Source organism: Cyrtonyx montezumae, unplaced genomic scaffold, assembly GCF_038088225.1.
Source record: "Cyrtonyx montezumae isolate F1298 unplaced genomic scaffold, pur_monq_1.0 scaffold_17, whole genome shotgun sequence".
Classification (NCBI taxonomy): domain Eukaryota; kingdom Metazoa; phylum Chordata; class Aves; order Galliformes; family Odontophoridae; genus Cyrtonyx; species Cyrtonyx montezumae.
This window is the reverse complement of record NW_027071903.1, coordinates 16021432-16036896: the sequence shown is the minus strand read 5'-3', so window position 1 is coordinate 16036896 and position 15465 is coordinate 16021432. Positions and strand designations below refer to the sequence as shown.

Below are 15465 nucleotides of genomic sequence, written 5' to 3'. Positions count from 1 at the left end.
GGTGATCACTCAACTTCTTGGAGTGATCACTCAGGAAACTATCTTCAGCACACCCTGAGGGACCTTCATGTTCCTGTTCATCCTGGGAAGATTAGGGAGAGGCAGAAATACATCCCACCAGAAACAAAAAATAGGTAATAAAAGAATATTTTTAGAGCACTGGTCTGGCACATAAAACTAATTTTCTACTGAAAAAATGGCATTCAGAGGGTAATGCATCAGCTGACCTGTGCCACCCTACTAAAATCCAACAGTTTGCTGTCGCAGACACCAGCTGGGATTGCTTTGTTCTATGAGGTCCTTGATGAACTTTCAAGCTACTTTTCACTCCCCAATTTTCTTAAAAAACTTGAAACTTGTAAAAGCATTTTCAAGAAAAACAGCTCCCACCACCTTCCTGCTCCATGTAGGAACAAGCACCAGAAGCAGCATTTTGTTCTGAAACTGTTATCCTGGGCAAACACTGAAAGCCAGGGGCAGGGTGGGCAGTGCAACAGCCGTTCCTATCTACTCAAAAAGAAAGGGCACAACAATTCTCCTGTAGGTTTCTGAGTCACTTTTGTTTCTTTACATTCAAACCTGTGGACGCTTGGGTGGGTGGAAGGGAGATGATACCTTGTTAGCGATATCACTGGTTGTTATCAGTTGAAGAGCTCAGGTTTAAGGGGATATCCCCATGGACACCCACAGAGGACAGATAGGAAGCCATGTTTTCAGATGGAACATACAGGGATGAACTTTCAGGTAAGTTGATGATGTCGTTTCCGAAGACTGACTGATGGCCAGCGAGGAACTGCTGGTTGCTTTCAAGAAGGACATCTTTCCCTGGAAACGCAAACAGATGACAGAAAACTCAGTCTCTGGAAGGCACATTACAGCACTTATGGAAGAAGCATTGTAAAGGGGCAAATTTCTGCTGCACTGGGAGGGGAAGGATCTTGATCAAAGCAAAAAGTGCTTGGAAACACTTGAGTCAATGGGCTCACTCAAAAGCCCATTAAAATCTGTGGAAGTCTTTCCAGGTTGCCTGCTGGCTTCTGCCTGAATACTGAGATGCCTTCCAGGAGACAATGAGAAGCAGGCAGGAGAAACTTCTTCACTCAAGAACTGTCCATTTTCCTTGTTTTTGCAGTAAGAGACCTCCGCCAATTGCCTCATTATTCCAGCATCAGCACCCTGCGTGGACAAGAAAGGCTTTGGAGACAGGAGATGATCCCCCTGTGCTGTTCAGTCCCAGCCTGCTGAGTAATTCTCTCCAGTGATACTGGGCATTAATACCTTTGTTGGTCATGAAAGATGCAGAGCTTAAGGTGGAGGCTGGAAGACTCTGAACTACACATCAAAACCCTGCAGTAGTTGGAGCAGGTAGCAATGGCACCTGAACAAAGCTAACAGAGCTTTCTTTCAGGACTAGTTCAGATAAATACACATGGAAATCATAACAGATCAATATTCCAAGGCCAAGAAAGCACTTCTGGATTCTTACCAAAAGTCAATGACACACCTTTTCAGAATTGCTAAGGGGGGATGGCATGTTCAGATGAACATTTCCCTTGAGAAGCAGTAAAAGAGTCTGGTGGAACAGAGAGATGTTGCTGGTAGCTATGGGATCACCCCTGGAGCAGAAGCCAGAGGAAACACGGCCCATGCAACTCTTTCCACCCCTACAGTTCGCTTAGATTGCCATGTTGCTCCCAGGTGGTAAGGAACAGGCAGGAGAGAACAGTGCATAGCTAATGACAGATTTGATATGGACCCAAGCAGGAACAGAGGTCATTTGGTTACATTTAACCTCAATTTATTTCTTGCCTCTTCTCAGAAACTGTCAGTAGTTGTTGCTGATGGCAATCATGAAAATGAAATGACACTCCAGGTGGCACATGGTTAGTGCTGGTCTCAGCACCTTCATTACAACCCCATTCCCAAGTCTGCAAGAGTTGCCAGTGTTCCTACCTGGGCAGTCACTGCTGAATGATGGGTTAAACACTTTTGAGTTCAGCTCAGTTGCGTTCTTCTCCAGATCTGCTGTGAGTCGCTGCATCTTGATGCAAAAATACAAACTACAATGTACAATTATACAAGGACAGGACAGCTTGTTAGAACTAGGCCACTTCTGACAATCAGCACTTCATTCTGTGTACCATCTGCCAGCAACATGTGCTGTGCTCCCCACCCTGCCTCTTCCAAAATCATCTGCTGAGAGATGCAATCCCCTGTTAGCACTGAAGCTTATGTCACATGAGGAGGCCAGACTGGAGCTGCTGTGGCTACACTCACTGGGCTGCTACAAGAAAAAAGCCCACAATCTTCTGCAGCCAGCAACAAACACAAAAATATTTTTTCTTTCCATTTGCTTGTGGTTATCCTTAAGTAAAAACAGCTTTCAGCTGTACTATGCTTTGAGGTGCGACGTGCTGCAGACAGTAATCACAGGTTCTGGTACATTCATAGTTTTCTGCAGGACTCACAAGGCTGAGGGAAGGCTGCACCCTTAGCTGCTGTGAAATTCAGCAGACGTGAGGACTGAAGCAGAGTACTGCAGCTTCCTCTCAGCAATCCATTTTAAGAGACCTCCCCCTTGCTGCCAAGACTTGCAAATCCTACCTGTCTCTGCAGAGACCCTCAGGAATGGGATTACCTAGTAAGTTCTGAATTATTGAACCCAAACCTATAAGGGCAAGTGATATCACAATGGAGGTTTAGAGACTTCTGGTGTTTCATTAGAATAGATTGTGCTTTGCATGTCCACAGACGTGGCAGAAACACCCAATCTTTATCCCACCCAGCTGGCAGGGAGAGCTCTGAGAAACCAACCCTAGTCAAGCAGGGCAGAAAAGCAGTCAGGAACCTCACACCTCCTTCCCTTTTTACTTAATCACCATATTCACTTTAGGAATCTCTGCATCAAATCAACAAATAACAAATAACACCAAACTAAATTTCTCCTCATTTCTTCTGTGTGCGTGTATTACCACAGTCTCTGTTCTGGCTACACCACAGCATTTCTTCAGCTAGGTCCAAGCTCTGCCTACAGGAAATTCTGCCACATGTTTACATCATAGTTATCTCAGAAACCCATCTCTTACCGAGGACAGACCAGCTTCCATTTCAGCCAGATTGCACTCACTCATTGCCAAGTTGGGATTGAAGACCTGTTTGGAAAGATACACTATGAGGGCATGGAACACACATCAATTTTGCAGAAGTTTGAGCAATTGGGGAAGGGAGCTGTGATCTGGGGGTACAGTTCTACAATTTATTCTCAGTTGCACTGAGAGAGAAAAGTGTGTCAGTAACAGGAAAACACCTCCTAACAAGACATAGGAAACAGAAACCATCTGAGCCAGTGGCAGAGGGCTACTTGAGAACAAGCACCACAGTTTGTCCACCCCACAGCCCCATCCACCCCACAGCCCCATCCATCCCACAGCCCCATCCATCCCATAGTCCCACAGTCCCACCGGATCCCTCCCCACTGCCCCACACTGCTGCCCAAGGCTGCACTCACATCCAGAAGGCCAGCAGGCTCCAGGCCATACTGCTGGCTCCTCAGCAGCAGCTGCAGCCCCTCCAGGTTCCAGTCAGGGCCCTCCAGTGGGTCTGAAATATCTGTTCTGAGGGAAGATGAAAGGAAACAGTGCCATAGATGAGACTTGCATGGATATAAAGCAGAGCTAAGCATCCTACATATATTTTAATGGAGCTCAATCCAGCTGGCAGCCAGACATGAATGGTGATCCCCAGGGGTCGAAGCTGGGGCTGGTCCTGTTTAATGACTTTACTGATGATCTGCACAAGAGGATGGAGTGCACCCTCGGAAGGACTGCAGATGACATCGACTTGGTCGAGGTCAATTGGATGAGGTTGAACAAGACCAAGTGCTGGGTTCTGCATTCTGGTCACAACATCCCCACGCATTGCTACGGTGTTGGGGCAGAGTGGTTGGAAAGCTGTGCAGAGGGAAAGGATCCAGGGCTGTGATCTGACAGCCAGCTGAACTGAGCCATGGAATGTGGGCAGTGGGCATGGTGGGTATGGGCTGGGGTTGGACTCAGGAATCTCAGAGGTCTGTTCCAGCCTTAGCAGTTCTGTGGTTCTAAATAACATTTAGAAAACCAAGAGCCCACTGTCACCCTTGATTCACGTAATTTCAGCTGCATTAATCCCAGAAATAGGCCCCAATGGAGCAGGAAGGGGCCAGGGATGACAGCCAACAAGTGAGAGAACCCTCCTGGGTGCAGAACGGAGCTCACCAGTTGCACCAGGTGATTAAAGTCAGCCTCCCATACCCTTGGTAATGGGAAGAGCTGTGGATCACACAGGGCTGCAGCTCTCCCCCTCACCTGTCCAGCAGTGTCCTCCTGCCTCTTCTCTCAGGGGGCTGTGAGGTTCCTGGGGGGGGCATACTGCAGCTCCCTTTGCCCTCCAGGACAGACTGCACCATGGCAACTGGAAGCACAGGGGGCTCGGGGCAGGCCCGGCAGCCAGAGAGTGGGACATCATGTTCAGCAGTGGCCTTCACCCCAGGGCTTGCTGGCTCCTCCTTGATCAGCATGAGGCACTTCTCCCTGCAGTGGAGACAACATTTATCCCTACACACACTGCTCCACATCACTGGGAAGGGCAGCAGGAGCTGCTAATACCTGGAAATTGATGTGCAGTAAGGTCTTTCTACACAGAAGGGCTGTAAAGAGGCTGGAATGGGCTGCCCAGGACAGTGGTGGAGTCACCGTCCCTGAAGGCGTTCAAGAAATGTTTAGATGTTGCACTCAAGGACATAGTTTACTGAGAAACAGTGGTACGTGGATGGTTGGACTGGATGATCTTGGAGGTCTTTTCCAGCCTTGATGATTCTATGATTCTGTGATTCTATGATCAGAAAAATGCTCAGCTGGAATGTCTTCAGTGACTATGTCAGTCATGGTTATAATGAATTTACCCCAGTAGATTGTCTTGCAAATACAGAAAATACACTTTCACACATTCATCACTCTTCAGATGAGTACTGCACTCAATACAGGTAAGAAGTCACTAGCTAGAGAGGGCCTCCAGATAAGAAGTCTCCACCCTGGAAATAGGAATGGGATCGGCAAGACCTCACCATCTGGAGCCAGCATTGGACCAATGAGCTACCCAGAAACCCTAGTGACACAAGTTAGGATCTTGTGGCCATGCAGGATTCAAAGAAGAAGCCATTGAGATCTGACAGCCTCAGCTAGACAGTAACTTGTTTGGAAGCAGAGGTTTGCCCTTTTGCAGTGGGAGCACTCCACTCTATTCCTACCATTCTACTCCTACCATTCTATTCCTCCAGTATGACACTAGAGGCTCAAACATTACAACTTTCCATGTCAAAACTTACTCCATGCCACTTATAGAAAACTTTCCAGCTCCCTGTGAAGCTGCACAGCTGCAGCCAATGGCACACATACCAACATGGGAAGCCACACAAAATAGTATTTATTTTACAGCCCTGACAGACCATCTCCTCTGTGAGACAGCACATGAACACATCCCACATATGGATGGTATGTGACATAACACAGCCTTCCCCAGCATTTGTTTTTAGATCAGATTTTCTTCTTGTGAATCCTAAACTCCTGGCAGAAGCTCACCTTTCTGCAGCCTCACACTCCTGAAGAGCAACGCAGACACAGCACAAATCAGAGGCCGCCAGATGGCACTCAGAAATAAGCTGAGAGCAACAACAGTTGAAGGCTACATGAGTTTCTTTCTGCTTCAGAAATGCCTTTCAGCACACAGTTTTTTAACTGGAGCTCACTAAACGCTTCCAGCTACTTTTATGGGGATGATCTCAATTATTAGGTAGATATACATGTAGTTTCTAGGGTCAATTTTTTTTGCCTCTATGCCTGAGAAACTGTTTTCACGACTCACCAGTCTGTTTAGTTTCCACTGACATCGCTGCGTAGCTGTTCTGATACCAGCCCCAAATATGCTGCACGTCTGCGGCAGGAAGAGATAAGAACTGAAATGCCCCTGCATTCAATTCTTATGTCACTGGGACCTCTTCACAGAAAAGATATCAAATGTTGGAAGTCACGATGCAACCCTTCTGTTCTCGTTAGCAGAAAGATGTAGAGTTTGATTTGGTTGCTTCTTTGTCAAAACTAAGAGGAGACTTCCTCAACAAGCCCCAATATACCCCATTCTCTCTGTGCTTACCTGTCATTATCAGGAGGAGACTGCATATTTATTATGCTGGATGATGATGCTTCAGTAACATCGGATATGATGGGTCCTGCAGCCACCGCAGGGCTATGCAAACAGGGGGCGGGTTCTGTCGATGGCTAAGGGGAAAGCAAAGGGAAAACAGATTTCTCTTTCTGAGTCAGTAAAGAGCACCAGTAAGTCAGCTGGGTCCCTGTGGGCCCAAGAAGGAGAGAGGCAGCTTGCTGGTTTCATCCAGCTCCATCTTCCAGAACTCCTGCCCAAGCAGGCACCTGGTGAATGCCGCTCCGCTTTGCAAACCTCTTCTTCACTGCTATACTCTGGCCAAACTCTTTACTCTAGCAACCATACTATTGCTTCAAACATTCTCCCCTCCTTGGCCAAAGAAACCTCCCGAAGTATACCCACCGACTGTATGAAACAGGCATCGTGGAGGGCGTCCACAGACAAATGCCGGCTGAACTTGGACACCTGAGGAGTGGACAAGCCATTGTCAAGCATCAGAGACCTGGAAGAAAAACAAGAGGTTTGTTGTCCTGGTATGCACTAATTGGCCAATCCCTGGCTGCTCTTACAAGCAACAGCTTTCAGCCAAGGGCTGGTTCCCCAGCTATTCTGTATTTCCTCAGCTGTAATGCACACCAGTGTTCAGTGTTACAGAACAAGAAGGGGAGTAGTGGTCTCAGAGGACATCCCCATTAAGAAGCTTAGGATATGTCCTCCAAGAGTTCCCAGACCCCTCTTTGCACAAATAATTTTGGAATGGTTTACAAGCTTAATTATGCATTTTTCTGTTCTGGACTTCTGTTCTGCAACCTTAGACACAGGTATGCACAGTGCTACGAGCACATGCATTGCACTAAGGTGCTTTGGAGACAGGCCTTAGTGTTTCCAAGGAAACAGAAGCTCAATTAACACACACACAGCATCATGCAAACTGCAGCTGGGTAGCATCAGCGGTATCCCTCTTTGTAAAGAGGCCAACACAGGTGCTGTGCCAATTGTTCTGTGCTCTTCTGCTCCTTCCAGCACAGTTTCTCACTAATAGTTTGCTTTTTTTTTTTACAGCAGTGGTGTATGACAACTGCCCAGCCCTGCTCCCATTAATAACAAGTGGGAAAATGGTTGCCCGTAGGACTAGCCCAGGGGCCCTGCCCTTCTCCCACCGTTGAGTGTTCCCATCTTTCCCAAATAAAGGTCATGAGCTGACACAGTACTTCTCTACAGGCCACTGAATGGGGCATGTCAGCAGGTCTGACTCAGCAGTTCAGCTCATTCATTTCCCATCCCCATGGTGCCTGGTCCGGTGACCGCCTGCCTGTGCGAGCTGAGCTTGTGCTTTTAGCAAGGGGACAGCATTATGGGTCTGTGAGTGTACACCCCGCACCCAGATACTTACAGCTTCCTCTTTATCCCAGTGCTGCCGGGGCTTGATTGGAGCTGGCCAAACAGAAACTGAATCAGCTGTCAGGAGACATCACAGTCCAGTGTTAATCATCAGTGATTCAGCATTCTCTGTTCCCATATCACACATCCCTCCCTCCTGACACCAGCCCAAAGTTGGGAGCAGACATGAAATAACGGGAGCCAAATTCCAAGACGCAGCCCAAAACAGGACTCCAGGACAACGTTAGCCCACTGTGCACAAAAGCTGCAGGGTGCACATGCTCAGAGCTCTCAGCACGATGCATGCAGAACTCCAGGAGCCCAATCCAGTGGATAACCATGCCTGTAGGGGCACACAGGCAAACAGTGGAACAGATTACCCAGGGACAGGGAGTCACCATCCCCCAGAGGTGGTCAAGAACCATGGAGATGTGGCACTGATGGATATGGTCAGTGGGCAATATTTGTGGCAGGTGGATGGTTGGACTAGAAGATCTTAGAGGTCTTTTTCCAACCTTAATGATTCTGTGATTTCAGTGAGACTTGGCCTTTCAGAGCCCTTTAAAAAAGGCTCCATAAGATCTAATAAGGACTTTGCAAATGAAAGAAGAAACCTCCCAGAGGAGACACTGGAGAGAGGCCTCTGCTCTTCTGGTTGAGTGTTTCAGCCCTGTGAAGTTTAGTGCTGATAAAAGGTACAAGTACGATGCAGGATGGCTTTGGAGAAGAATCACTTAGCAACATATTCCCAAATCAGCTCTAGCTAAACCTCTGCTTTGAACTCCTAATAAAGAGAGCATTATTATGATATAACACAGTTGTATCTTACTCACTGCTAAATGTAACAAAACAGAATTGCATAAATGCCTCCACAATGAGCAGAGTGACTGGTCCAGCCTCAGAGCTGGAGAAAGGTTGGACAGCCTCATGCATTTCTATCCAGTCCTATGACTGATGCCACGTGAGGGTCAGAACATGGCTCAGGGGCACTGAAAAATGTGACATGCTCAGTCACATCAGCACCATATTGGAGCCACTGGAGAGTCCTTTTCCAAGCAGATCACACTAGAGTTTAAGGGAGATAGCTCCTTTAACTTGTCAAAATGCTGAAGATGACCACTGAAGAAAGGGCTAGCCAGTTCTGCTGCTGCTGCTTCAGTGCTAGCAGTGTGGGGAGAAAAGGCTTGGGAAGCCAGAAGACATCAACACAACCAGAACAAAGGACAGTATCATACAGAGCAGTCAGTGCCAATACCACCAAAACAAGGATGGTATCGCACAGGGCAGTCAGTGTGGGCTGTGCTCTCCTGCTTGGGACTTGGATGGAAGAGTGGTTCCTAACATCACATCATGGACTGGCAGCAAAATGAAAATCTCAGAGCAAAAGTTGTTCCATGCATTGTCAATGATCGTGGCACATGGGACATGTGGTAGCATCGTGCAACTAGAAAGAAAGGAAAACACACAAACTGTGGTATCACAGAGTGTGGAGAAGATGATGGGGCAAAAAAAATCAGAGCAGGACATGCACTGTGCAGACCACATGAGTTTTGGTTCGTATGATCACTACCTTGTTGATCACCTTCTGTTGCTGTGAGTGGTTTTGCCGTAGAGAAACAACCTCCCTCCAGAGGACTTCATTTTGCCTGAAAGTGAAACAGAAATGTCCTGTAAGCACAGAAACATCCCAACAGCCCACGGTGCTGCCACAGTGCACAGCACTCAGCTCAGCAAAGTCTCATGTTGGGTCATTGCAGACTTCGGCACCTTGCAGATGTCCCAGCTACAGTCACATGATTCCTTTCCTTGTTTTCCCTCAATTTCAGAACTATAGACCAAAGTTTGGAGGAGAAACAAATAAAGAGAAGCCACCATATATACAGGAGAGTAGCAGGAGGGCATGTTTGGGTTTTTTTGTGGAATTTTTTTTACACATTACACATCCTTTAGGTGGTAATAGTCTTTCTAGTGTGGATTGATGCTACAGCTGGGAATACAATGTCTGTGGACTGAAATAGCAAAGTAGCTACCCCCGTATAGCAGCTTGTACAGCAGTAGTCCCTGCTGGAATTCCTTGAAAATTAAGTTAAGAAACAAGCCTAGAGCAAAACTTCTATTTCTACTGTACCTGGATTTCATAGTGTGGTTTCACACACATGCTAAGTGTGAGAAGCATTATAAATTGAGGAAGGATTGAAGGATTAGCTATCACACTCAGGTGGCTGGGAGTTCGGGTGATCACATGCAAGAAGTACTATATACACCTTTCTTGCTCTTACACAACAGAGAGAGGGTCCTAGAGATCTAAACACTACAGCTGCTCACGTCCACACATTCTTTTGGCTGGTCATATGTATTAAATGTAGAGGATAACAGGGATAGATTTCTGACTTTAAATCGTTGGATGTGGTACTGCTGCATTTCTGCCAAAGCCTCTTCTAGGTTTAAAATTGTGTCGCATATCTCCTTTTGCCTTCACTTCTATCTGGAGAAAACTCATTTATGTCAGTCTCCAATACTCATCCTTCCTGTGTGGCTTCCTTTGTGCTTATCTCATCTGTAAAAGGAAAATATGGATGAAGAGAAAACGTCTACCTGTCGTAGAAGACAGAGAGGCTAAGGATTGATTTGTACACGGTAGCTCACTGGGAGCTCTGCACAGAAATCCACAAGTTATCTCAGCAGATCTAGTCCCTCTGATCAAAACAAAGGTCAGCTGTTCAGATGCAGCAGGCCCTAGTGCAGCACTTCGAAGACACATTCATGCATCAGCGTTTTCTCTGTTTATACTTACTGCTGAGAAGATACATAAATAATACAAACTCATTTTGTTCAAAGAGGATACTTAAGCAAAGAGAAGATTCTTCGCTCAGTACGTGCTCCCTGGCAAGCAGCTGTGCTAGGTTCCTTCTTTCAAGTACTCTCCACGACCATCTCTCAAGAAGCCAATGCCTACAAAGAAGCAGCCTGAGTAGGGTTCAACTCACTGCTTCATGTCCTGCATTTGGCACTCCAGGTTCTCCTGCTGACTTCTCAGGATCTGTACCTCGTACAGCAACCTGCTGAGGTCCTCCTGGCGCATCTTGGTCTCCTCACTTTTTACTACTGACACCTAAGGAAGAAAAAAGCAGAGGTGGACTTCACCACCTCCAGAAGGGCTATGGATGATGGCTGTGGCTCAGGGGCAGGACTCCCAAGGCCAGACTGGTATGCTGGCATACACAGGCAGGCGACATGTTCACAAGAGTCTGGGTATTACTGCAAGGGCCAATGAGATAAAATGCAGCAAAGTGCAGGAAAAGTGCTTCCTTACAGAGGGCTGTTGGCAGGATATTGTCCACTGGGGATGTATTCCAAATCAGCTTGGAAAAAAAGGTACTTTGAGGAACAGGAAAGCAGTGAACTAGGTCTTAACTCTTTCAATTTTGTATAGTTTTAGAGACCCCAAATCAAACCTTGTTCTTTACAGAACTAAGCCTAAGGAGCTGCTTTGAACTGATATATTACACTTGGATTTCCATGATGTTTTTGTTGTAGTTACTTTCTGAAGTCAATATGCTAATTCAGTGAGAGAACAGCCCTTTTTGGAGGCCACAAACAGGTTAAAAGACAGTAAACAATTGACAGGAGTAGGTTATAGCTTCTGAAGCAACAGGAGGGGAGTGCTGGGAGATTCAGGAAGAGATTTGTCATACTGATCTAGAAAAGGAGATGATTCAAAATGAGAGAGCAGTCAGAAGCAACCCTGGCTGTGCAGCACAAAGATCTGTGGCACTGGGTAACAGGGCAATGGGCAACAGGGCAAAACAAACCAACAGCTGGTGAAAGCCAAGCCCTGAGCTCAGAGGACCCTTGCCCCAGCAGAACATACAGCCCAGGCTAGGAAGCACATTGCAAGGTGATGTTTGAGTCATGCCAAGAAGTCCACAGCATGCCAATCCACGTTGAAAAAAAAACCCCAAATTTGCCTTTGGGGAGCTATCAAGACAGGAAAGCAGCTGTGGTAGAATCCGTGCAATGAACACATCTCAGTCACAGTTTCAAACTCCTCACCTTCCTCTTGATGTGCTCCAGGAGGTGTTCATGGCCCTGAAGGAAGCATAGGTGTTGGAACTCAGTGTCATCCCGCTCAGGCTTGACCAGCCCCCCTTGCTCAATGTTCACCACCTTCCTGAAGCCATCTGCATGGAAAGGGTGTGGGTGAAGAGTCAGTGGGCCCATGCTCTCCTCCTGGCCTCCAGAAGTGAGGGAAATCTACGTCATATACCTCTTTGAAGTTCTAGAAAGGTTTCTACACCACATCTACCCCTCCTCAAGACTGGCCTCGTATTCACAACAGTGCTATTGTACGCTCGAATTGCAGAGGGAAAACTTCACTGAGGAACATACAGACTGTCACTGAAAGGAAGTAGCACTTCAGAAAAGTATATTTCATACAAACAGGGTCTAGGTGTCGCCAACAGCTATGTGTAAACCTCTGCTGAGGGGTGAACGTGTCCAATTAGCAAGGTTTGCTGGGTGAAATGCTGTCCGACCTTAGCTGGGCATGCTACAATCAGAGGAAGCTGTCTCGAGGGAGATTTCATGGTAGTGAGCTGCCAGAAAAAGCCCCGTATGGACATCAAATTGATCAAGGAAAGCAGATAACCTGGTAGCTGAAATTTCTTAGCCACAGCTTATGACTGAATCTAACAGAAATGTCATGGTAGAAGCCACAGAAAAATCCATAGATCTTCTACACAAGATCACTTCACTGGTATCTAAGAGGAATGTCTTCTTTGGCAAAATCAATAATCACAGAATCATAGAATCATAACGTCACAGTAATGTGCATACGTGGGCTCCCAGTGTTTCTATCTACAACTCCCTTCTGTCCTTCCCATCCCAGCCTTGCTCTCTCTCTCCCTCTCCCTGTATCCCATGAGACCCATGCAAGTTGAACTTACACATGTTCAGCTGCCGGATGAAACTGGCCATGTTGTTGTGTTTGAAGTACTTGGGCAGCACCTCTTTGGCAAAGCGTCCTTGGTCAAACACATGGAAGCTGGTGCCGTTCTGCAAATGCAATAAGGACAGAGGCAGTCAGAAGACTGTAGGAGAAGGCCAGGAGGAGGTGGTTCCTTTGAGTCCTACAGCAGGACTAGTCATGCTCTGTCACCTTGAAGCTGTGAAGAGTGACAACAACTTTCGGTGAACAACGTTCCCCTTTCAGTTCTGGCACAGCCACGTTTTTCATCCTTTTTGACTGCTTGTTCAGAACCCCAGATGTGAGAAAAAATCTACAGGTTTTTACATCCCAAGTGCTCACAGCTCACGATTGCTGCCCTTTCTTGTGTGGACCTCACAGAAAGAAACTTATGTCTGGAGAAGTCTTGGAAAGTGGAAATTGCCATTATAATCGATGAAGGCGCAGGCACAGGTTCACGCTGTGAACTGTCTGCTCCAGAGCACAGGGGCCCTGGAGGGAGCACTGCCTGGAGACGTGGCACAAGAACATGGCACGACATGAAATCTCTGGGGATACCGCACTGACAGAAGCTCTACACACCTTCTCTGGGTTATTTCTGAAAGCACACAGTCACGAGGGCAGCCACAAACTTGGCTGAATTATGGCATAAAGTTTTAACGATTGTACTGACAGTTCAGGTTAGCAACATGCATTTGAACTTGCTAAAAGACATTTCTGAGGATGTGTTGCCAGGATTCATGACTCCAAAACAAAGCAAACCAGGCTGGGACAGACAGGCTCACTGAAGCCCACATCTCCCCTGCTGGCCTCTCTCCTGCTGGCAGGTAAGCTGCTGCAGAGAGGGCCTGGCAGACATGCTGCACTGCAGCTGCCCCGAAATGTTCTGCAAATACAAACCCACATCACCTTCTTAAGGGACAGAACTGGCAATGCATTTTCACCTGAGTCCCACCATGCACCCACCACCCAGCCTGCTCTGCATGCCACTACACTCCCATTGGCATACAGTGCCAATTCCCACTGTGCTTGGAACAGCAGGCCCACACAGGCTTCTTCTGCCTGCTCTCGCAATTAACCCTGCATGCTCACAACAGACAACCCTCCTTCTTGCCTCAACAGTGCCCTTTGACCATCACCAGAATCTTTCCTATTGATCCCTGCTGCACAGAGCAGAAGCAAAACTGGCCAAGTGCATAGGACATTCACTAACAATCTGCTCACCAGTCTTGGCAGATGTTTATCCCAGCTGGTTTTAACAGACCCACAGGGCAGATATCCTGTGCCATGCAAAGGTTTATTCAATTACTCCTTACAGGTCCTGTTTATCAAGAGCTCTGATTACATCCAGAAATCTTAGGAAAGTTTTGCAGCCCCTCAGCTCTAACAGCACTGACAAGGAGAAGAGAAGGATGCAACAAGGGAATCTCAGACCTCTGCAGATGATCTTAGAGTTCTTTTCCAACCTTAATGATGCCTCACCCAAGAAGATATCTGTAAGTCAACGTCTGGCTGCAGGAAAGCAGAGCATCATGATGGAAGGTCCAAAATGACAGCTGACCTGAAACCAACATCGGGAATACTGCACATACAACAGAGAGGGGACTGTTTACATGTATTGATATCTAGTTAGAAAGTCGTTACTTAAAACACAGTGGTTCCAAGTGGTATGGCCACGTACTACCAACTTCAGAAAGCCCTGAATAACTAAACAGATTAAATTCTATCACAGGTTTTGAATGAAAGCTGTACTGGACAAAAGCACATGGCAAAAATACCGTCTCACACTTTTCTCCCTCCCTTTAAATCTGCTTTTGTAATAGATGCTTTCTTTTGGAGACCATGTTTATGTACACAACTTATCTGATAGCTCCCTGCTGGAGACAAAATCACAGTGTTATTCGCAGCAAGCCTTACTCAGGTCAAAAACACAACGTGGTTTCTAAACACTCTACAAGAGGGACTTTTTACCCACTGACTGCACTTAAGTCAATTAAAGCCCCAGAGACAAATAAGAAACCAAACCAAACCGATCTACCACTAGAGAAGTGGTACAAATACGCATCACCACAGCCACCACATGAACTAGCTGAAAAGGTGAGTAAAGCTCTTCCTCAGCTTGTGGTCTGAAGGCTCCTTATGGCAGCCTAACCCTAACCCTGCTACCATGACACTGGTGAAGGGCTGCCAAGAGATGCTTGTGAAATCACCCAACCATCACTCAATTCCTTTAACAGCTTTGCACCTTTTCCAGAAAACTGGAACTGAAGCAAGGTGAAGACCTATTCTCTCCTAAAGAGTCTGTATCTTTTAGAGGATTTGGTTTTAACACCCCTTAAAGCACTCAGAGTGGAACCTAGCATGGGCTGCACATACCGTACTCCAGCAGATGAGGTGGTTTGTTTCGGGATCTTCCACCAGCGTCCAGAGCTTGGTTAGGAAGGCTGGTACATTGCTGGAGTAGCCATCCATCACCAGGGAACTGGGTGAGTCCTGCATAGTTCTCCGATGTCCCAGCTACACTGCCCCCATTGCTGTCAGAGTGCCAGCTCCCCTGCACGCATGTGTGTCCAACACAGAATGAACCACTGAATTTTATCCCAGGCCGGTAGAAAGTGGGCTCCCTGGGAGTCACATCAGCAGTGCTGCTCTCCCTCGTAAAAACTCAGCACAATGCAATGGCATCACCAGCCCCAGAGAACAATACACAGAATGAAAATGCACTGCAGCTGATCTCACAGAGCTGTGAATAAATACGCAGCGTCATGCAGAGGGAACACGTGCCACGCACCTTGTACCAGGAGGTTAGCAAGGCTGCAGAGCAAATCCACCCACCAGGAGCCTGCGGGGCACCCAGCCCTGCAGCACTGTGCTTGTCCAAGCACTCAAATAGTTGTTATTTTGGAATTTTCTTGCCCCAG

General features: G+C 47.0%; 1 protein-coding gene across 1 annotated transcript; it reads right to left on the bottom strand.

Moving 5' to 3' along the window:
• Window positions 1-609: 609 nt before the first annotated feature.
• HSF4 (heat shock transcription factor 4) lies at window positions 610-15043 on the bottom strand. The gene is made up of 13 exons (XM_065734277.1): window positions 14921-15043; window positions 12525-12633; window positions 11632-11759; window positions 10566-10690; window positions 9149-9224; window positions 7592-7656; window positions 6601-6700; window positions 6187-6311; window positions 4344-4568; window positions 3509-3614; window positions 3087-3152; window positions 1954-2041; window positions 610-825 (listed from the first exon to the last, which is right to left on the bottom strand). Exons 1-13 carry the CDS (start codon window positions 15041-15043, stop codon window positions 629-631), a joined length of 1533 nt encoding a protein of 510 aa, XP_065590349.1. The 3' UTR covers window positions 610-628.
• Between the last annotated feature and the right edge of the window lie 422 nt (window positions 15044-15465).

Excerpts from the sequence above, each read along its gene's own strand:
- HSF4 (XM_065734277.1), bottom strand. The coding sequence starts at position 15,043 with ATGCAGGACTCACCCAGTTCCCTGGTGATGGATGGCTACTCCAGCAAT. Across the intron at positions 11,760-12,524 it reads CATCCGGCAGCTGAACATGT|ATGGCTTCAGGAAGGTGGTG; the intron begins GTAAGTTCAACT and ends CTTTCCATGCAG. Across the intron at positions 7,657-9,148 it reads AACAGAAGGTGATCAACAAG|CTGATTCAGTTTCTGTTTGG; the intron begins GTAGTGATCATA and ends GTCTCCTGACAG.